The following is a 22123-nucleotide window of genomic DNA, read 5'->3' on the forward strand; positions in this document are numbered from 1 at the left end:
TCTTATTTAACGAGATTTCCGAGCGCCTTGGCCGTAGAATAAGCCTGCGGGCAATCGTTGGGAGAAAACGCCAACCGAAGCTTAAATAAGCCAAGTTCGCAGGGGATAGGGAGAGTGGCGCATCGAAATACCATCACTTCTCTTCCCCTGCGATCCCACCTCGGCCGCCGAGGATAGGGAGAACGGCTTACCGCAATACCGACACTCCTCTTCCTCGACGGTCCACCATCGGCGCATCACAAGCGGGCTTAACCAGCCCACTGGAGCGTCCTCCTCGGGCCAGCCCGCGCCTCAAACAGGCCGGCCCTGGTTGCCTCTTCGCTTCACCGTGGGTACTAGTATAGTATTATATAATCTGTGCCGTGGGTGACCAAGCCACAGATTATATAATACTATAGTTTAGTGTTAATAGTTGGTTAAAAACTTTGACTTGATTTTTACTGTGTTGTATTTGTATTTTATTAAAGGTTGTCTGGAAGAGATCGCTTTTTAGCGATAAGATCGCCTGTTGTTTATCTCTACGTGTGTTACTGTTTTCTTTATGTATTATTTTCTTCTATTGAGGTGTGCATTAAAGAGTATTTGTATTGTATTGTAAGAAGACCATGGCAGATACTTAATTTTCAACGTGAACTGTAGATGCAGATTTCTGTTTGTAAAACTATTAGAGGGTTGCCGATATGTTTTACGCGTTGTTTCATCCGATCCAATACTGTTGATGCTGAATGTATCTACCTATCAGATTAATAAACAGATTTTTTATCTATGTTGAGATGTGTTATATTAGTTATATAAGTACCCATCTTAGGAGGTTCATTTGATGTTCATAAGCGCATTGTAATATGCCTACTTGTACTTGAAAAATTAACTATCTTTATCTTATTAGATTTAGACATTTATTGGCGTGATAACGTCTTATAAATCGATGAACACCAGCGGTATCAGCATGGTTGCATTTTTATCACCTGTTACTATGCCTGTCACTTTCGCACTTACATACTTGTTAGAACGTGACAGGCATGGTGACAGGCGATAAAAATGCTACCGTGCTAAGCCCGCAGTAGCATGTAGCATGCACGAAAAAGTGTCACATCGTGGACAAATCTCCATGGTAACGTTGTGGACAGATTTCCATGGTAACGTATATACCTAAAATTAATAAAAATTAGGTAGTCAAAGTTAGGATCGTCACTTCCTGTTCCTCTCACGGTGCACGGAAACCCAATATTTATATACAGGATTGTCCAGATACCCGGACAGCTCACGGAGAATACTGTTGTCAGACGTTCTTAGGCGACTCCAGAAGGTAGCGACGCGGGAGCGAATGATGGCAAAAAAGTCAGGGACTTCGGCCTCAGCAAACATGGTCGACGCGCTGCAGTATCTTGGCAGTTTCATTAGAATGCGGTATGCGTCATTATACTGAACTCTAATTTTATTCATCGCGCGTCTTGTGAATCTGCTCCAGAGCTGACATGTATAAAAGCATAAACAATATGCCCTAAACAATGTCACCTTCACTTCATCACTACAACGCGCGAATCTACGCGCAAGCATGTTGCACCGCACGGCCAAAGCCCTGCGCTCCCGCTCAATGTCTTCATCATCAAGCATACCCTCCGTGAGCATTATGATTATTCCTTTAATTGCTTTCTAGTCCAGAAATGAATTGCACTTCTGACAGCTGACAAATCAAATCCATAAAAATTTCAGTAATTCAAATCACAATGACAGTTAAAATTTATTCACGCCTATCGCTTTGAAATCAATTTTGACATCTGTTATTTTACTTATTTTAAGCTTACATTCGGATTGCGACTGCATTGCTGCAGAAAATATCAATTATCCAGGATATCGACGTAGTTTTAGACATTTCCATAAAAAAGACGTCCACAAATTACAATTAATTTCAAGCTTATTTATATGCTTAAGTGAACAGCAAATTTTTCAATTTTGATTCCGACTCATTGATCCCTAACAGTAAGCTGTAGCGGTAGGCCTCCCTTCACAGCCTGCACGATGTTAGACCGCGAGTCCACCCGCGGCACCCGCTTTGTGGTCGAAGCCGGTGCGACGCTGCATGCCTGCAGGACCGCTGCCAGCCCGGCCAGCGACTGCATCTCGCCCAGTCTCGATCCTGCACACAGAACATTATAAACATAAAAAACCGGCCAAGTGCGAGTCAGACTCGCGCAGTAAGGGTTCCGTACCATTACGCAAAAAACAGCAAAAAAAAACACGTTTGTTGTATGCGAGCCCCACTTAAATATATATTTATTTTATTCTGCTTTTAGTATTTGTTGTTATAGCAGCAACAGAAATACATCATCTGTGAAAATTTCAACTGTTTATGGTTCATGATATACAGCCTGGTGACAGACGGACAGACATACAGACAGACAGACAGCGGAGTCTTAGTAATAGGGTCCCGTTTTTACCCTTTGGATACGGAACCCTAAAAAGACAAATCAAATCACAAAAGACTACTTTTTAAGATTTTGACCGAGCGTTAGCACCTTCGCTAACGCTCATTTTCAAATTGGGTTAAAATGATTTTTTATATAGGGAACGTGCATAAACTGTAGCGGGGCAGCACAGGTTCCCCCAGTTTATTGGCACGAAGTGTAAATGTCAAGTTTATGCTTTCAATGTAGCCCACAAGATGGCAGAATCTACAATGCACAAGAAAACGTATATAAACGGTAGAGGGCAACACTTGCTTTGGCGTGAAGTGTCAATATATAGTTTATGTTTTCGATTCAGGCCACAACATGGCAGACCCTACAACTCGCATTGTCTCTATGTCCGGATGTTCTCCTCTGTAGGTCGCATTTCTGAACCGATTCTCGTGAAATATTGTGAGCAAGTTCTGTAGTTACTAGTTACAGCAGCGTACTACGTAGGCGAACAACACGCGAACGCGAAGCGGCGCGGCGCGGCGCGGAGCGGGGTGAATCAATCCTTTGATACCTATAATAGAAGTCTCCTACGTGGGCGTTTCGTTGCGAACATGAGCGTGAGCCTACGTAAGACGCAGCGTTAGATATAATTTTTCTGTTGTCATTTTTTTGGAAAATGTTCAAAATGGTGGAAATTGGCATTAAGAACTTATGTGACAGTAGAGAGTATTATATTCTTTGCAGCAGAGTCTATGGCACTTAAGACCATTGTGAGTCCGCTGTGACAATGACTCAACGATGTAATAATTTTTTGTTATTACATTTTTAACCTTACTTATGAAACTTATCGCGAGGTGTACTGCTCACAGAGCCACAGTATGGTCTTCGTTGGAAATTCCACTTCACCAAATAGTGCTTTCCAAAAGCACTAATGGGAGTTAAAAATACCCAAATCCCCGAAATACCCAAACTGTGGTCGGGAACTGTGGTCACCCGCGCCGCTGCCCGGACACGCCAACTAGCTTAACTCGCCCAACCGCTCACTCACCGCCGCTGCCCAGCCGCGCGCTGCTCTTACGGCGGTCAACTCGCCAACCAGCCTACATTATGCCGTCACCTTAAAGCCAACGAGTTCACGACATGGACTTTGCAACACATTTGTTAAGGAATGTTTACCCGTCAGTCGTAGGTATCAAATATCACTAACCACATACTCAAGTTACTTACCTATGCATGCTCGGGGTCCATCACCGAAGGGCAAATACACATATTTATGTCGCTTCTTTACTTCTTCAGGTCTAAATCGCTCTGGCCGAAACTTTTGCGGGTTGTCGAAGTATTTCTCATCGTTCTGCAGCGCTTCCAACGGGATTACGATCCTCACTCCGGGATCCACGGTCAGCCCTATCTCAGGGAAAATGTAAGGTCGAGCACACACGCGGTTCAACACGCCCAGAGACGGAAATATCCTCATCGCCTCCTTGAAAGCCATGCTCAACAGCGTCATCTCCGCCACGGCGTAGTAGCACAACTTATTATCATATTTCCGAAGCACTTCATCAATCTCCAATTGAATTTTTAATTGTAATTCAGGATTAAATGCGAGCTGGTGCAAAGTATAACTTGTGGCTGACGAGGACGTCTCAAACCCCGCGGCGAAGAATACGAACACTTGGGCCGCCATCATTTTCAAATCCATTTCCATGTCCACAGTCACAGCAGGTATACCGTCTGGGTTGTGGTGCTCAATTGATTCTCCTACGATCTTTCCCTTGCCTTCTAATTCAAGGAGCAGGTCTATGAAATCATGGCGGCCGGAGGGCTTGCACTGTCTAACTTCTCTTATATTCTTGACGAAACTGAAAAGAGCGTCTTCTAGTTTCCGGTCAAGTACATGAATGTAGGATCTTAGCGGAGGGAAAAGTTCCCAGATCATGTGCTTTATTATGACCGAGAGCGGCCTGGAAAATATGAGTCTGCCGATCTTTCTGAAGTGGGAGTCTTCGTACCCAAGGGAGTTGGTCTCGACGCCGAAACCGCAGGCACCGATGAACTCGGTAGTGAAACGCGCCATGAGCTCGCGCGCGTCGCAGGCACCGGGGCGGGCCGCGGCCGCGCGCGCCACGCCCTGCAGCCGCTCCGCGCACCGCACCACCAGCGGGAACATCGCCTTCAGCCGCGCGGTGGTGAACGCCGGCGTGAGCCGCTGCCGCATCAGCTTCCACAGGTCGCCGTCTGCGTGGAACAGATTCGACAGCAACGGCTCCACCTCCGGATTCCTTCCGAGACCCCGTGGATAGAAATATGCAAAGTCATTGCTTAATATATTCCTTACTATATCTGGGTCTCTTATGTACAGCTCCGGAGTCGATCCTCTATAGTATCCGACAACTTTCTCGTTAGGGAACCGGTTGTATAAGTCGTTGGCTACCTCTGTAAAGCTTTGCCGCCCGAAAAAGCCCTTGAAGTTGTTTCCGAACAGGAACACGGGCGGGTCGTGCTTGACGTTCCTCTTGGCCCAGTAGTGGTGGTTCCGAGTACCGAAATAGTACACAAGAATTGCCACTAATGCTAGCAATACAAAAATCATGTTTATTGTTTGAAAAACCAATAACTGAGTAGAATCAATGGAAAGCAAAAGTTTATATATATTACACTCCACTTTTGATACGCTCAAAATTTTGTTATAGATACATAGGTTCTGTTTGGCCCAGTGGTTGACTGGTAGAGAATGCCTCAAGGCATTAAGTCCGCCTTTTGTACTTGTTCTTGTGCAATAAAGTTTAAAATAAAAAAAATAAAAATAGGTAGATGCTCGAAGGTATAGTAGAAGATCCCGTTTTGAATCGGCTCTACCTGTAGTTTCAATATTTAAACAAAAAACAGACTATCCCATTCTATAAATAAACTATGAAATATTTAATTGGATTGTTTCGCTTGTTCGGCTACCAATATTATTAGCAAGAGGGATTAAATATTTAATAACTTTTCCACCATGTAAAACAAATTACTATTAGAATGGCACATTAAAGAATATAATACTCACGACCGGGCCCGTAAAATGACGTCACACTACATAGAGTATGATTCCAATTCGTCTTTTCGTAATAATTAATAATTAATCAACCTCATAAGTTAACCGATATCGATTTTTATCTTATGGTCACTCAACTAAATACATCTTTTCGATTTTTAATAGTGTCTTAATAACCATGCAAAAAATGACAATAAGGTGCGCGTAGGAACTTTAATATTTAATTAAATAATAATATTGAGTACTTGTGTTGCTTTCCTTAAAAAATGTGCGAATAATTAATTGCCAAGGATTAAAGCATTGTTTGTGTAACTTAGTCAAAATATTCTCATAATGTTTTTTGCCTTATTAAACCTTTTCATTTCATTTCTAAGCAAAGCGACTTCTAAACAAAGTGACACAGTGTGACGTCACGATGTGTTGCCATTTTGTTAGAGCGTTTGCTGAGTAAAGTGCGGGTGCCAGACTGACCATAATTTGTGACTTTTGTATTGATTAAAGACAATGTGTCCCATACAGACATTTCACAGACATAGTCACACGTCGCAGCATAAGGGTTCCTTTTGTACTTTGTTGGTACGGAACCCTAAAAATTTTCAACTACCCTATTTAATTGTTTGGTATGTCGTCTCCATAGTAATAATAACTGTAACCGCGGACGATCAATTTATAAAAAAGGCGTATACTTTATTTAAACTTATTTTTGACATATGTTATTCCACAAACAACGTCTTATTATGAAATATACCGATTGTCCTATCCACAACAGGCGTGATACCAAAACAATTCCATCAGTCTTTAAAGACCCTAAAACTACCGGCGAACACATACAACCTCCTTAAAGCAGTAATTCTTAACACATGCATGCTAGTAAAAAAAAATCTTACAAACAGACCAATCAACCCCTTCCCCGACGATACCATCCTTACAGGTCAGCTCACACCCAACCACACATGTAACCTACTATTTTTAGTAGAAAATAGGTTATATATTTGTGACATACATGACACTTGGGAATTTTCAGGGAGTTGTCAAATATAGTAGGGTATATTTCTGCGAGCAAAAAGTTGTAAAGCCTGACCAGAAATATATGATCATTGTCAAGAGAGCGCTATTATTCTCATTTATATGGCAACAGTTCAGTATAGTCTGAACAATGTGGATTGGCAACTCGTTTTTTGAATTACATACTTTTATTCACCGTAATCAAAATCAGAATCCAAATGTTCGGTGTTTACATTTTTTTATTGTCGGTTCTTCTTTTTTACCGTAAGAAAATCATGCATTTTCTTACGCATCAGCGCATCACACATAGTCAATGAACAAGATTGATCGTCTCCAATGTTTTCAAACTCAAACTGATTTTTGTTACTGTATTTCCTCGCTTGTATAACATAACACTACAATAACCAAGTCGTAATAACCAGACTATAATGACATTTTGATTTGTTTACCTGTCAGCTCTGATGTTAATTTGGAAATGTTTTGTAGGTAAATAGTTTAATTTCCCGAACGGTTCTTTTCCAGCAGTTTACTATTTACATTATTTACAATGTTTTGCTCTTGATTATGTGTAGTTTCGGACATTTTTTGTCAGTTAATATTTAATATTTTATAGGTTCTTAGCTAGAGCGTGTAGAACTTATAACGAAAAATTTTCTGATATAGATATATTCCATTTATCATTACAACAGTTTGTTTCTGCAAAAAAAAACAGCTAATAATAAAAATAATATCCATTAGTTCCATTATCATCTACTTGCCAACGTTTAAATGCTGTCTTCAACAATTCGAGTTAGGTATTTGAGTTTTGCATGCTTTAAATTGTATTAATGTTAAATTAAGTTTAAATTGTATTATTAATGTTAGTTTCTCAGCAACATAACTGTTATCATTCATTAGTGGAAACTGTGTGGCTTGTGAATGTGTTATCTGATTTTCTATGTTTGTTGTTTTTGGCTGTTTGTTTCCCAAAGGTTTAAATAAATAAATAAATATTCAACACTTAAGTATTATTTAAGTAAACCGCCACAAGACACTGACAACATTGACAGCCTATCATTATAATCATTGCCAGTGTAAGAAATTATTTCGAATGAAATTCCGCAACATGGCGCATGATCATATATTACTGGTCAGGCTTTACAAAATTAACGCAAGTAGAAAAAAATTGAGAACCCTTTGACAGATATTTCCGGGTTTCAGTTATAAACAGGCATCGTAAACTGCGAGCGAAATCCATTGAAGTACTAGGGTTGTTACTTAGTCAAGTCAAGTCAAAGTATGTCATTTCAATGGATTTCGCTCGCAGTTAACGATGCCTGGTTATAAAACATGAAGCACAGATTATGTCTATTGAGCCGTAAACTAAAAAAGCCTAAAGACACAAAAATTTTTGGCAGTGGGCAATGAATGTAGTGCTTTCCACGACCGATCTGGCCTAGTGGGTAATGACTCTGCCTGGGAAGCCGATGGTTCTGGGTTCGAATTCCGGTAAGGGCATTTATTTGTGTGATGAGCACAGATATTTGTTCCTAAGTCATGGGTGTTTTCTATGTATTTAAGTATTTATATATTATCATAAAGTGTGGTTTCACGAAAGTATGTTCGATATATATGCGAAAGTAATTTCGTGAAATTAGTGTCGTGAAATTATCAGCATCGAAGCTACACGTCCGCACAGCGCAGAGCGCAGGCACTTTCGCGACACTAGTTTTTCACGTCGCATATACACTACGAAATTAGTTGCATGACACTAATTCCTCCAAAAAATTAAATAGTGCAGGGCACGAAATTTGTTTGCTTTCATGAAATTAATGCATGTTGGTAAAATTTACTGTCACGAAATCAATTTCACGCTACTAATTTCGTAATGTAAATCCCGCTTCATCCTTATAATTTCCTGGCTTAACGCCCTCTTAACTTAAACCATTAATACTATAGGTATTTAATTTTTGGCTTCAAGGTGTTCCGCTGCAACATCCGCAATCTGCTATTCAACATGGAATGCGACTCGGACCCGGTCGCGTCGCGCGCCGTCCAGGCCTGCCTCGTCGCCTCCGACGAGCTCCAACGAGCCCGCAATGGCATGGCATTTGGTTTCAGTTTCAGGGTTATATTTGCCTTTTTAAAACTACCCCAGCCTGGTTCAAATACAAAAGAGCTCTTTTTTATTTTCTCTAGATACGCCTAGCTGTTTAATTGGAACATCTAGACACGCGGCAGCGTGTCCAGCCAAGTTAAAAGAAAAAGCAGCAACCGTGTGTAATATTACACGAACCATTTCGAGCTACTTTTGACCCCTTCATAACTTGAAACCTTTATATAACCTGCACATATGAAAATTGGCACATTTATTCAAGCCCCTTAGCTTGTCTAGAATACGAAATTTGGGTTGGGTATATTTGGAGCACCTAGTGGCAATGTGTCATAAATGTTACTATTTAATTTTGTTATCAAGAGAGAGACCTTTTTTTTCTTCCGAAATGTCATGTAATAACTTGTAATTATAACAATTCAGTTGTTCCTCGTAACTCCTCCAATTTCCACCACAAAAATTTTCTAAACTCGTAATAGGGAGCATGACCGGTGTGACATCTTAATGTTTTTGGTTTTTTCTTATTCTAGAAGCAATTTTCGTAAGTCGACGATACTCGGATTTGAGCCTGGCGATGATCGTAATTGTTTTATGAGTTGCAATAATGTATCCTTTGTTAATTCTTGTATTACCACTTGCAATTTTTATTTTAAATTCCTCTAGTAGTGACATTATCGATCTTTAGATTGTACCTCATTTTCATTACATTATTACCTAAAGATCTCTAAAAGCATCTGTACTTAGTGGAATCTAATTGTAATAAATTTGAGTTTTGTATTACATTATTACTATTATTATGGGTATCTCAAAGAATTAGTAATTACTTAGTGCAACCAAATTGTGGTAAATTTTAGTTTTGTGTTACATTATTACTCACAGATCTCTAAAAGTATCTTATTTGTTTTCTTTTAATAAATAATTTTGATTCGTCATCGTATTTTTATGAATTCCTTTAACGAGATAAATCATAATTTGATTACTTTAATTAAGCAATAAACCACAAAGTACCCAATTGTGCTTTTTCAGCTTCTAGATCGATTAGTAACATAAGCATAACTGTGTACTTGTGCTTTTATTTCTTAGACATCGTAGTGCAAAACTAACACAAAAAACATAAGTACGCACTTATGTCATTTAATCTTAGTAAAGATATTTTTATTCTATTTGTTTTACGAGGTAGTAACTATTTTTTCTAAATAACTTATTTAAATAAATAGATAATCGAATAATTTATAATGCATAAAAATTCTACACTATTACTTTGTTCATTAACAAAAGTTTCAACTTTGTACTTAAAATTTAACCTATTTGAACAGGAGCGCAAAGTTTTTTGGCTTTTTCTCGAAACTTACTTTTTGTCAGTTATGGTTTTTTTCCTTGAGACGGCAGAGTAGTAGTAGTAGTAAATCACTTTATTGTACAAAACAAAAAATACCCTAATAATATAATATTAGGTACCGCTAAATAAAACTACACTCCAAAATCAACAGTTTTTTTCGCCCTTATTCAAATTTTTGACGTGATTTAAACGACATAGAGAAGTAGGTGTATATCGGACGATACAGTACCACTTGTATTTTTACGTCCTTGACTGTACCTATCCAAATCAAATCCTCCTCCAGTCAAATCAGTCTAAGCATAAAAAGGTAAGAAATATACACATAAAATGTATACTTCCTAACAAACTGTCGAATTTAGGTCTAATATTAGTTAGAAGTAAGATTATAGGAAAGAATAATTGATATCAAAAACGTGAGGCCGAGTATTTACACTTTATTTACATACAGTTATGTTTATGCATGCACAACTAAAACATATAATTTACAATATTTCTTTGTACACCACATTGTGTACAAAGAAATATTATGCTCCGTCGACACGGCTTCTCCGGTGCCACACTCCGTCAGGATCTGCGCCTACATAATTATGTATTGCGTACGATGTCTTTGGGATCGCAATCGAGACTCGCGCTGGCTTACCGTTTCAACCCCTTTTTTTACCACCTTAAGGGATGAATTTTTAAAACGCTGAAAGTAGTCTTCTTGCTTTTTAATATAATACCTTTTTGCAGTTTCAAGTTCCTAGCTTAAAATAAAATTTGCACCCCAAGACAAACTTTCATCCCCTTTTCAACCCCCTGAGGGGTTAAAATTCCAAAAACGTTGAAGTTACTTTTTTTGTAATCGTTTATTCTTTCTAAGAAGTTTCAAAGCATTTGTAATGGATTCAAAATTTAAACCCCCTTTTAACCCCGTTAGGGGATGAATTTTTAAAAACGCTGAAATGATTTTCCTTTATTATAACAATATGCCTATATACAAAGTTTCAAGTAACGCACTCGAAAAATAAATTGATCTCCATACAAACTTTCAACCTTCTTTTCACCAACTTAGGGGATGAATTTTCCAAAACGCTGAAATTAGTTTTTCTTGTATTTCAATAATATATCTTTTTACGAAGTTTAAAATTGCTAGCTTAAAATAAATCTTGAACCCCATACAAACTTTCATCCCCTTTTTAACCTCGTTACGGGTAAAATTTCTCAATTTTTATAGCCTATAACCGTTGATTTTTTCGACAGATTAGTAGATTGCATCAAAATCCGTTCAGCCGTTTTCACGTGATGCGCGGTCAAATAAACAGACAAACAGATAAACAGATAATAAACAGATAATCAGATAAACAGATGATCAGATAAACAGATATAAAGATAAACCGATAAACAGATAAACAGACAAACAGACAATAATTCTAAAAACTGTTGGAACGTGTTCTGTTATCGATTCTAAGTATCCCCAGCCAATTTTATTTCAAATATCTTCCATTGTACAGACTTTCGACCCTCTTCGACTTTATTATATGTTATATAACAAACATATTAGATTAAATTATATAACAATATATTAGATTAAGTTATATGTATAACAAACATGGCACATATATAGGTCTTGGCGCCACCTAATTCCTACGGCGCCACCAAACCTAATTCTGAACTCACTACAGGCTGTGTTATACTTAAATCAGTAAAAAATAACCTAAACTGTGTGAAGTGAAAAACGTTACGTGAATATACGGACATTTTCTTTTCGGACAAAATTTTATAACCAAACAATTACAAAGCACGGTACGTTTATAACATCGCCAATAGATGTCGCTGTTATCAAACAGGAAGTGCTGCCATCTCTGAGATCGAGTAACAACTACTAAGATTAGTTGGGCAACAGTCCGAAACTCACACTAGTCGCATCCAACGGTTGCGCCTACGCAACATTTTAAGTAGTTACGTTAAGGGGCCACAGAGGGCGTAAATATTAAAAATGGACGAGCTAAAAGACATGTTAAAAACTATTTAGGAAGACATGAAACAATAACAACAATAATAATGAAGATAACAAGGAAATGGAAAATAGAATAACAAATACCATTACACAAAAGCTAGATGATAGATTTGATATTCTCGAAGGAAAACACTGACATGGAAGAGAAAATTGAAAAACAAGAAAAACGATTAAAATACATAGAAAAATAAATAAGGAAAAGAAACATCTTACTTTTTGGAGTACCTGAAACGGAGTTAAGCTATGAAAAATTATAAAAAACATACTGGATATTATTAACAACACGATGACAAATGATGATGGATGATAGATGTAGAGTATAGTCTGCTACAAGACGGGGTAAAAAAGCTGAAAATAAAGTCAGCCCAATAGCGATAACCCTATCAACGCTAGGCACAAAAATAACACTTTTAAAAAGCAAATAAAGTTTAGATACTAGAAAAACGTAGAGCCTTAGCGGAGGAATTAAAAACACGAAGAGAAGACGTAACCTGTCCGCATCCCCGGAAACCTCTAACGCATCACGTAACAAAGATAACGCTACCAGGAAGAATAAGAAAAATAAAACAGCAACGAACAGCACCCTGACATCGTACTGGCGCTCAATCGGGCCATTAGCAGAATCAGAATCCGATTTAGATACCCACAGGACCCCGTCAAACACATTAAGCAACAAGGCCTCCCTTTACGAATAATGAAATGAAGATATGTAAATAAAACGAATAAAATACATAATAGCTATAGCGGTTAGCAAAATGAAACTGCACTTGATGCAGAAAGCAAGCCGCTTTGCCCAGTGATACTAGGGACCAATCTGAATGATTTCATCCGAGGAAACACTAATTTCATCCACTAGAATTCAAGATGGCGGACCTTTTCCAAAATGGCGCCTGCATAATTTAAAAAAATTGTAGACACAAAACGGGTGCACCGATTTTAGTGATTGATATATCAATCAATTCGTATTGACACCTGTAATCGGGAAAAAAATATACCATTTAAGAAATTAAAGATGGCGGCCGAATATTAAGAAAATTATGTTTTTTTTTCTTCATTTTTTTCCTTTTACTGAAAATAACAACTAAATGTTCTATAGTATGGTCACATATTCTTTCATTTAAATGAAACCTGATAATATTAGCTACAAAATAAAATAAAAAACTTAACAATCCGTTGAGTAGTTTTTTAACTATACGGATTACAAAAAGCGCGTAACTCCCGTCCGAAACGGCCCCCTCGCGTCAAAACTGACAACTTTGATGATATTTCTTTATATTTAAAGGTAAAAAAGAAAATAATACATATTTACTTTATTTATTGAGCTATAAATAAATGTATTGCCGCTTATTATTTGTGACGTTCCACGGAAAAAGGAACCTTATGGAGGCTGGCGATTACGTCGCATAGCACCGCGATAGTATTGGAGCGGCGTTAATAATAGCTTAAGCGCCAACCGCCATAAGGTACCTTTACCCGTGGGACGTCACATTTACTTCTCTTTATCATCTTCGTCCAATGTGGTTGAACTGTAAAAAAAAGGCAATTCATATGAAATCATAACAAAATATACCTACCTAATATAATTAAATTGAATATATAGAAATGAACTACGCCAAACTGTCCTGCCCCTTCATTACTATTTCAATGTGTGTAGTATTGAGGTTTCATGAAGTACCTTAATAGTATATAGCATTAATTCAGGATATGTATACCAATGTCACTACCCAGATAGTAATCCAGCTGGAACCTGTGAAAAGTTTGAAATAAGCAACGGAGTGCATCAAGGGTCAATATTAAGCCCGTTATTATTTAACGTCACCATAGATTACCTAACAAGGGCTCACCAAAAACCAGTGCCATGGAACATATTATATGCTGATGACGTCGCCCTAATATCAGATAATGTCGAAGACCTCCAAAATCAACTAAACATTTGGACTAAATCATTAGAAGAAAATGGTTTGAGAGTAAGCCGTAAGAAAACAGAACACATTTCATGTTTGTTTGATAGTACAACAGATCCCAACTCAATCAAGCTCTACATAAATGATGTCCCACTGCCTACAGTGAAAGAATTTAAATACTTAGGGTCGATAATCAGCAACGATGGTAAAATTGATCTAGAGACGTAAAGCGAGGTTTAGACTAGCAAGAACTTGCATGCAATTTTCATTGCATTGCGGTATCTGGTAAACATGTTGAATGCAGTTTACCTTAGTAGTCAGCAATGTAACGTAAATTGCATGCAAGTTCTTGCTAATCTAAACCTCGCTTAACTCATAGAACCACAGTAGGCTGGATGAAGTGGAGGCAGTTGACCGGTGTTGTGTGATAACAAAATGCCTTTAAAAATAAAGGGTAAATTATATAAAACTGCAGTGCAACCCGCCATACTTTATGGAACCGAATGCTGGGCATCAACAAAACAACATGTTCAAAAACTGCATACAACAGCCCCCAAAATTAGTCGCCGTTGAAATTCATTTCTTGTAGCCTTCAGCAAAGTGTTGTGGTGTATGCCCCTAATAACATTTTCTACCGCAACCCTTAGCTCTTGAAGGGTTTCATAGCAAGTTTAGAGGTATAACTCCCATTAAACGATTTTCTTATCGAAGATTTCAACAAGGTACTTAGCGATAAATTAGCAAGCGTGTACTTCATACGAAGTCTTTGAATGTTGGTAAGATAAGAGAACTATTACGTGTCTTTTACTTGTTTAAAAGTAAACAGTAACCAAATGTTTGTTAGAGAAATTTTATTCTAAATAATAATACTATCGATTAGGATAATAAAATAGGAAATGTTTGTTTTTTTTTTTAATTTTTTCTTGGTTCGAGTCCCGGGCGAGGCACGCGAGTTTAAAAAAATTTTTGAATGCAGTTTTGTATCTTTTTAAAAGTAAAGGAATGTCTCTTTTAAGCAAAATGAGCCAGCTTAAGGATTTAAGGTAGTTTCCCTCCAGGGCCCGACTTATCTTTTCACACTGTATGTAGGTATGAGTTTTGGTTCGTAACTGGGTTGTATATGTCAATGACGTACCCACACAATCAGTCATATCATGTGTAGGACAAAAGTAGATATATAAAAAATCTGGTATTATAAACTTAGTTATCATTTGTTTGGCAAGCAGTAAACATGATACTGGTCTTGCTCGCGTTATTGGCAATTCTTGTGTACTATCTCGGTACCTGGAACCACCAGTACTGGGCCAAGAGGAACGTCAAGCACGACCCGCCCGTGTTCCTGTTCGGAAACAACTTCAAGGGCTTCTTCGGGCGGCAAAGCTTTACACAGGTTGCCAGCGACTTATACAACCGGTTCCCTAACGAGAAAGTTGTCGGATACTATAGAGGATCCACTCCCGAGCTGTACATAAGAGACCCAGATATAGTGAGGAATATATTAAGCAATGACTTTGCATATTTTTATCCACGGGGCCTCGGAAGGAATACGGATGTGGAGCCGTTGCTGGCGAATCTGCTCCACGCAGATGGCGACATGTGGAAGCTGATGCGGCAGCGGCTCACGCCGGCGTTCACCACCGCGCGGCTAAAGGCGATGTTCCCGCTGGTGGTGCGGTGCGCGGAGCGGCTTCAGGACGAAGCGCGCGCGGCCGCGGCCCGCCCCGGTGCCTGCGACGCGCGCGAGCTCATGGCGCGTTTCACTACCGAGTTCATCGGTGCCTGCGGTTTCGGCGTCGAGACCAACTCCCTTGGGTACCAAGACTCCCACTTCAGAAAGATCGGCAGGCTCATATTTTCCAGGCCGCTCTCGGTCATAATAAAGCACATGATCTGGGAACTTCTCCCTCCGCTAAGATCCTACATTCATGTATTTGACCGGAAACTAGAAAACGCTCTTTTCAGTTTCGTCAAGAATATAAGGGAAGTTAGACAGTGCAAGCCCTCCGGCCGCCATGATTTCATAGACCTGCTCCTGGAATTAGAAGGCAAGGGAAAGATCGTAGGAAAATCAATTGAGCACCACAATCCAGACGGTACGCCTATGACTGTAGACATAGAAATGGATTTGAAAATGATCACGGCCCAAGTGTTCATATTCTTTGCCGCGGGTTTTGAGACGTCCTCGTCGGCCACAAGTTATACTTTGCACCAGCTCGCATTTAATCCTGAATCACAATTAAAAATACAATCAGAGATCGACGAAGTTCTCCAGAAATATGATAATAAATTGTGCTACGACGCCGTGGCGGAGATGACGCTGCTAAGCATGGCTTTCAAAGAGGCAATGCGGATGTTTCCGTCGGCGGGCGTGCTGAAGCGCGTGTGCGCTCGACCTTACACGTTCCCTGAGCTGGGGCTGAACGTGGACCCCGGAGTGAAGATCGTGGTACCGGTGGAGGCGCTGCAGAACGACGAGAAATACTTCGACAACCCGCGGGATTTCCAACCTAATCGGTTCACTCCGGAGGAAATGAAGAAGCGACATAAATACGTATATTTACCTTTCGGCGATGGACCCAGGGCGTGTATAGGTACGTACCTAACGTAAATAGGTATGTGTCAAATTATACGTAAGGGCTGATACAGACGAACTGCAACCCGACTGCAATTAGTATGACAACTGCACGCCAACTGCAACCACCGACGTTGCACACACTTACATAGCATTTCGCTAGCTTAAAATAGTTCAAGCTTATAGAGGTACTACGTCGTTATATTATTGTTTCCTTCGTGCCGAAATGCGCTAGGCCTGTTTTATTTTGCTGTAGTCGCCAATAACGTGCCGAAAATAATAATTGTTTTACAGGGTCGCGTCTCGGAGAGATGCAGTCGCTGGCTGGCCTAGCTGCGGTCTTGCAAGTATGCAGTGTAGCACCAGCGCCGACCACAAGACGGGTACCGCCTGTGGACTCATCGTCTAATATCGTGCAGGCCGTAAGAGGCGGGCTGCCGCTCCAGCTCACCGTCAGACAATGATCAGCTTCGACGAAGCGAAACAATATCACGGCCTCTGAACAATTTTACCAGCAATTACTTTATTTTTTATTGCTTTACCTTCTCTAAATAATATATTTATTAGATGAATTAAATAACCGTTTAATCTGGGGCACAGCTGTGCCCCCGCCAAGACGAGAATACGGGCAAAAGGCAGTGCCTATCTTTTCTCGTCACGTTTCATCGTATTTTCGAACCTTCGTAGTTTCGGATTGGATAATGCTAGAGAGCTGAAATTTTTAGTATATCATGTAGTTAGTAAACTTATCAACAAACCACGCAATAAATGTTTTTCTGATTCTGATTCTGAAATACCTTCGGCCAAATCGGCTTCCATGAAGATACTTCCTGGAGACGTTGCGGGTAGCGCGCACCTGTCATACGCTTCGGGCATTTGGAATTCCGGCGTAGCCAAAATGGCAAAAACGGAACCTCTGAAAATATCAATTAAGAGGTCAGATGTTCATTAAGGATCTATTGGCTTTGCGTGATTTCTTCTATGTGATGTTCCCTAACACTTGCTAAAGCTTCCTCCTTAGTGAGACACCTCACACTCTTATTACACGTGGTATTTAATCTAATTGCATACTCATAATTTTAAACGCTCTTATCGCTCGCCCTGCAATCTTATTATTTACCTATATTTTTTTATGTGCCGACTGTCTGTTACCATGTTACCAATTCACTCGTCTTTGCGCAACTCTGAAAATGGCATTCTGTTAAACAAAATCCATTATTTCTTTTGTGTGAGCGCGTGGCCTTTGTGCCTGCGCGCGTGGCTAATTGTGTGTGAGCCTCAGGCACAAAGGCCACGCGCTCACACAAAAGAAATAATGGCTTGTTTAACATAATGCCATTGTTAGTACAGGTAAGTGAACGAGCTCAGTAGATATCGCTATCGCGTTAACTATACATAATATTTTATTTCTACGTAATACTGAATACTGGTATTCTTAGTGGTTATTACCAGAATGTTAGGAGCCTACGTACAAAATCACAAGAATTATTTTCACAAGTAACGCAGTCTAATTACGATTTCATTTGTTCAACTGAAACTTTGCATGCGGCAGATTTCTTTGATCGGGAATATTTTGATAGTAACTATAATGTTTTTCGTTGTGACCGATCGGCCGCGGATAGCGGTGCATCGCGCGGCGGCGGAGTGGCTGTGGGGCTGCGGGGGGAGCTCCGCCCGCTGCTCCGCGACTGGCCCGTCCCTTCAAGAGCCTATTGTGATTGTATTTGGGTTTCACTGCCTTTGATAACTGATAAACATAACACTGATAACATCATAGACCGCGGGCCAGGAACAGATTTCCATGACCAATCGCCTCCCGGGCAAAAACTCGTATAGTGATTAACGGCTATGTATGATGAAACCTCGTGAACGTCAGCTGCCGCTCCGTTGGTGGGTTGAGGAATGGTAGCAAATAAAGACCTAAAAAAAATTAGTCATCGCCGCCCGCTTGATACTTTGTCAGATTTTGCGCAATGAAATATTATTTGTTTTTGTAAAATGATTTAATGTTAGTATGTCTCACAACAGTTTAAATTCGAAGAACAAATTCAAGAAACTTCTTACACTACACACTACACTACTTACATAGTGATACTCTCTTCTACAAAGCTTTTAGTAGTTATAATTAATTTTAAAATACATATACAACCTTTTTGAAGTTATTTATGCTTACTCAGTCTTTTTGGTAAAGTTAGACAGCGACAGCTTTATACTGGCATTAACTACTATGGATGGTATAGAAAGGATCGCAATCTCTTATGGCAGAATTGTTGTAAAAGTGACCGCGTTAAGCTTTTAATAATAGTTCCTAATCTCTCCGGTGGCGCTAGTTACGCTCTGGGACATGAGTATAACATGAACCATATAAGGCAACAAATAACCCGACCAAATTACGTAGGTTGTTTTTGGTAGTATTTCGGTGTATGGTGGCGCCGCCTAATTACTGTTTTTTGATGGACACTTTTCATACGTAGAGATTTGGCTCCTTTATACAGTCTCCATGATTAACTACGTTTTAGGAGTAGGTTTCATTCCATTTTAGTTCCTGTCATAATGACATTATCAATGGCGCGTTGTCAACATAATACCTACATGTTATACTTTCATGTAGACAATATGTATAAAATCGTATAGTGTAACTAAAATCAATGCCTCTTGTATTCGAGGAACGTTTATTGGCGTACCAATGTCGCAGTACGTGAAAATTCATTACGGGCCTTATGAGGCGTTTCACACTACCTCGCATAAACCTGCTAAATTAAAAGGAGTCAGAGGTGAGTTCATGCGATTGTCTTGTCCGCATACCTCATAAATGTTGCAATTCATTGAAAACAAGGGTTGGCAAAACCACGCTCCCTAAATTCGCCTTTAGCTCATGAATCCGCCTTAAGGTGCAATGGGTTCAGCCTGCAGAGTGATTGAGAAATGGTAGCGCTTTTTTACATTTATATTCGCTGTCGCTCGGTCAAAATTTTAGATCAGTACAGTCAAGTGTAAAAATATGGATGCACTCATCATACTCAAAAATATATATAGCTATTAGCTCTTATGTCAGCGAAATAAGAACTATGGGACATATTTTTGAGTAAGTTGTATGCACCCATATTTTCGCACTTGACTGCACAAGTAAATAATGTTCGACTGTTAAATTATAGATAAGCTCCGGCGCCTAGGTTATCGAGTGGACCTGAACCCGGTGGAATACATTAACTACTGCGTTTTCGAGATTATGGGGTACCAGGTATAGTAAACAGTAAACACCCCTATGATGGGACTGGCACCAGTAATGGGATGGTATAGACAAATCCTGTAATGTAGGTATTTACTATCAGTTTTTAACTGCTGGCAACATTTTACCATAAACAAGAGCCATAGAGCTGTCTAAGTTTAATTTTTCATTGATATTTGTTACTTTGAAAATTATGGCGCCATACATCCCATGACTGGAGCTAAAAAACATAGTTTTAATTCATTAATAATATTGAAACCAATTGCAGTAGCTTTCATTAAATACGTCGAAAACATAAAGGAAGAATAGAACATTCAACTTTTAACGCATAATAAAGCAGTGGAAGTTTTACAGGTCTCGGCGAAATATCAAAAATACTCCAAATTTTCTCTTAAATGTCCGATGATTGGTACCGTAAACATTATGTACGCCATGTACGGCCTAATTTTGTTAATGTACATCCAGATCTAGCCAACGCTAATATGCGTGCGCACTCGCAACGCATTTGCTAGACCTAAACGCACTTTTAACAAAGCGGAACATCTGTACCTACCTGAAATAACACCCGCTCAGGCGCTCACTACCTACAACTATGTCAACATCACGTGCCTTTGTTGCGAAATGTACAATATGTATATAATAAATACCTACCGTGAAACTAGCCAACATTGCCTCCAGGGGTATCTTTGCCCAAAAACACATTTTTATGCAAATTCGTTAATATAGAGAAATGTATAACAGTACTAACACTACTATTTTTAGTAGAAAATAGGTTATATTTGTGACATACATGACACTTGGGAATTTTCAGCGAGTTGTCAAATATAGGGTATATTTCTGCGGGCAAAAAGTTGTTGAAAAATTAATGCAAGTAGAAAAAAATTGAGAACCGTTTGACAAATATTTCCGGGTTTCAGTTATAAAACATGAAGCACAGATTATGTCTATTCTAGGTGTAAACTAAAAACGCCTAAAGACTTGGACAAAAAAAAAAGTTTTGGCAGTGGGCAATATATGTAGTCCTTTCGACGACCGATCTGGCCTAGTGGGTAGTGACTCTGCCTGTGAAGCAGATGGTTCTGGGTTCGAATCCCGGTAAAGGCATTTATTTGTGTGATGAGCACTGATATTTGTTCCTGAGTCATGGGTGTTTTCTATGTATTTAAGTATTTATAATTATCATAAAGTGTGCTTTCACGAAAGTATGTTCGATATATATGCGAAAGTAATTTCGTGAAATTAGTGTCGTGAAATTGGCAGTATCGCAGTGACCACGGCCCCATCAACATCGAAGCTACACGTCCGCACAGCGCAGAGCGCAGGCACTTTCGCAACACTAGTTTTTTACGTCGCATATACACTACGAAATTAGTTGCATGACACTAATTCCTCCAAAAAATTAAATCGTGCAGGGCACGAAATTTGTTTGCTTTTATGAAATTAATGCATGTTGGTTGTACTGTCACGAAATCAATTTCACGCTACTAATTTCGTAATGTAAATCCCGCTTCATCCTTATAATTTCTTGGTTTAACGCCCTCTTAACTTAAACCATTAATACAATAGGTATTTGAATTTTTGTCTTCAAGGTGTTCCGCTGCAACATCTGCAATCTGCTATTCAACATGGAATGCGACTCGGACCCGGTCGCGGCGCGCGCCGTCCAGGCCTGCCTCGTCGCCTCCGACGAGCTCCAACGAGCCCGCCACCACTTCTGGCTGTCCCGCCTCATCAACGAAGACATCTTCAAGCGAACACCCTGCCAAGACCAGTGGCCATTCGATCTAAACATCAAACCTTATGCAACCTGCTTGGATTGCGTAGGGTGCTGCGGTATTTTGACTAGGGAAAAAGAAGACGCCGAAAAGAAAACGCTGTTAAATTATAATGAGATTAAGCAGAATTTGCTATATGATTTGAGCAATTAAAGGGTGGTCGATAAAATGTGATGAAATTCACTAATGATAAGCCCAAATTTTATTGCATTGATTTCAGTACTGTAACACACTTATTTTCAACTGGCTGTGCCCGCGGCTCCGCGCGCTTGGAATTCGATCTGTGTCAGTAAGCGGCTAATTCACACCTAATTTCTCTTCCTCTCCCCTGGAGGCGGAACTTTAAGTAAAGTTGACAGATGGATACGCTAGAGGACTGTAGTCCAGATAAAATATTTTACAATTAGGTACCGCTAAATAATACTACACTCCAAAATCAACAGGTTTTTTCGCCGTTATTAAAATTTTTGACGTGATTTAAACGACATAGAGAAGTAGGTGTATATCGGACAATACAGTACCACTTTTGTATTTTTACGTCCTTGACTGTATCTATCCAAATCAAGTCCATGGCAAATATCATCCAAATCGGTCCTCCAGTCAAATCAGTCTAAGCATAAAAAGGTAAGAAATATACACATAAAATTCATACCTCCTAACAAACATTCGAATTTAGATCTAATATTAGTTAGAACTTAGAAGTAAGATTAGAGGAAAGGATAATAGATATCAAAAGCAGGAACAGCTCCGTCGACATGGCTTCTCCGGCGCCACA

General features: G+C 39.4%; 3 protein-coding genes across 4 annotated transcripts; 2 read left to right on the forward strand and 1 right to left on the reverse strand.

The window, feature by feature from the left end:
- Positions 1-1760: 1760 nt before the first annotated feature.
- Positions 1761-5353, reverse strand: LOC134743213 (cytochrome P450 6a2-like). The gene is made up of 2 exons (XM_063676594.1): positions 3627-5353; positions 1761-2137 (listed from the first exon to the last, which is right to left on the reverse strand). The coding sequence occupies exons 1-2, from the start codon at positions 4987-4989 to the stop codon at positions 1965-1967; spliced, it is 1536 nt and encodes a 511-aa protein (XP_063532664.1). The 5' UTR covers positions 4990-5353; the 3' UTR covers positions 1761-1964.
- Positions 5354-14998: 9645 nt separating this feature from the next.
- LOC134742802 (probable cytochrome P450 6a13) lies at positions 14999-16808 on the forward strand. Its single transcript, XM_063675989.1, has 2 exons — positions 14999-16363; positions 16639-16808. The coding sequence occupies exons 1-2, from the start codon at positions 15004-15006 to the stop codon at positions 16806-16808; spliced, it is 1530 nt and encodes a 509-aa protein (XP_063532059.1). The 5' UTR covers positions 14999-15003.
- A 2149-nt stretch (positions 16809-18957) lies between these two features.
- Positions 18958-21529, forward strand: LOC134743214 (uncharacterized). Of its 2 annotated transcripts, none has more exons than XM_063676596.1 (3): positions 18958-19038; positions 19500-19585; positions 21163-21529. In XM_063676596.1, exons 1-3 carry the CDS (start codon positions 18993-18995, stop codon positions 21499-21501), a joined length of 471 nt encoding a protein of 156 aa, XP_063532666.1. In that variant the 5' UTR covers positions 18958-18992; the 3' UTR covers positions 21502-21529. The 2 variants fall into 2 exon arrangements, with proteins under 2 accessions (XP_063532666.1, XP_063532665.1); XM_063676595.1 differs by having other exon boundaries at positions 18964-19118.
- The last annotated feature ends 594 nt before the right edge of the window (positions 21530-22123 follow it).

This window comes from Cydia strobilella, chromosome 7, assembly GCF_947568885.1.
Source record: "Cydia strobilella chromosome 7, ilCydStro3.1, whole genome shotgun sequence".
Classification (NCBI taxonomy): Eukaryota; Metazoa; Arthropoda; class Insecta; order Lepidoptera; family Tortricidae; genus Cydia; species Cydia strobilella.

Bases quoted from the DNA above. Each gene is read 5' to 3' on its own strand.
- LOC134743213 (XM_063676594.1), bottom strand. From the start codon at position 4,989: ATGATTTTTGTATTGCTAGCATTAGTGGCAATTCTTGTGTACTATTTC. The intron at 2,138-3,626 runs GTAAGTAACTTG...TTCTGTGTGCAG, and splicing joins TGGACCCCGAGCATGCATAG to GATCGAGACTGGGCGAGATG.
- LOC134743214 (XM_063676595.1), top strand. From the start codon at position 19,031: ATGTCGCAGTACGTGAAAATTCATTACGGGCCTTATGAGGCGTTTCAC. The intron at 19,119-19,499 runs GTGAGTTCATGC...GTTAAATTATAG, and splicing joins TAAATTAAAAGGAGTCAGAG to ATAAGCTCCGGCGCCTAGGT. The intron at 19,586-21,162 runs GTATAGTAAACA...TTTGTCTTCAAG, and splicing joins TCGAGATTATGGGGTACCAG to GTGTTCCGCTGCAACATCTG.
- LOC134742802 (XM_063675989.1), top strand. From the start codon at position 15,004: ATGATACTGGTCTTGCTCGCGTTATTGGCAATTCTTGTGTACTATCTC. The intron at 16,364-16,638 runs GTACGTACCTAA...ATTGTTTTACAG, and splicing joins TGGACCCAGGGCGTGTATAG to GGTCGCGTCTCGGAGAGATG.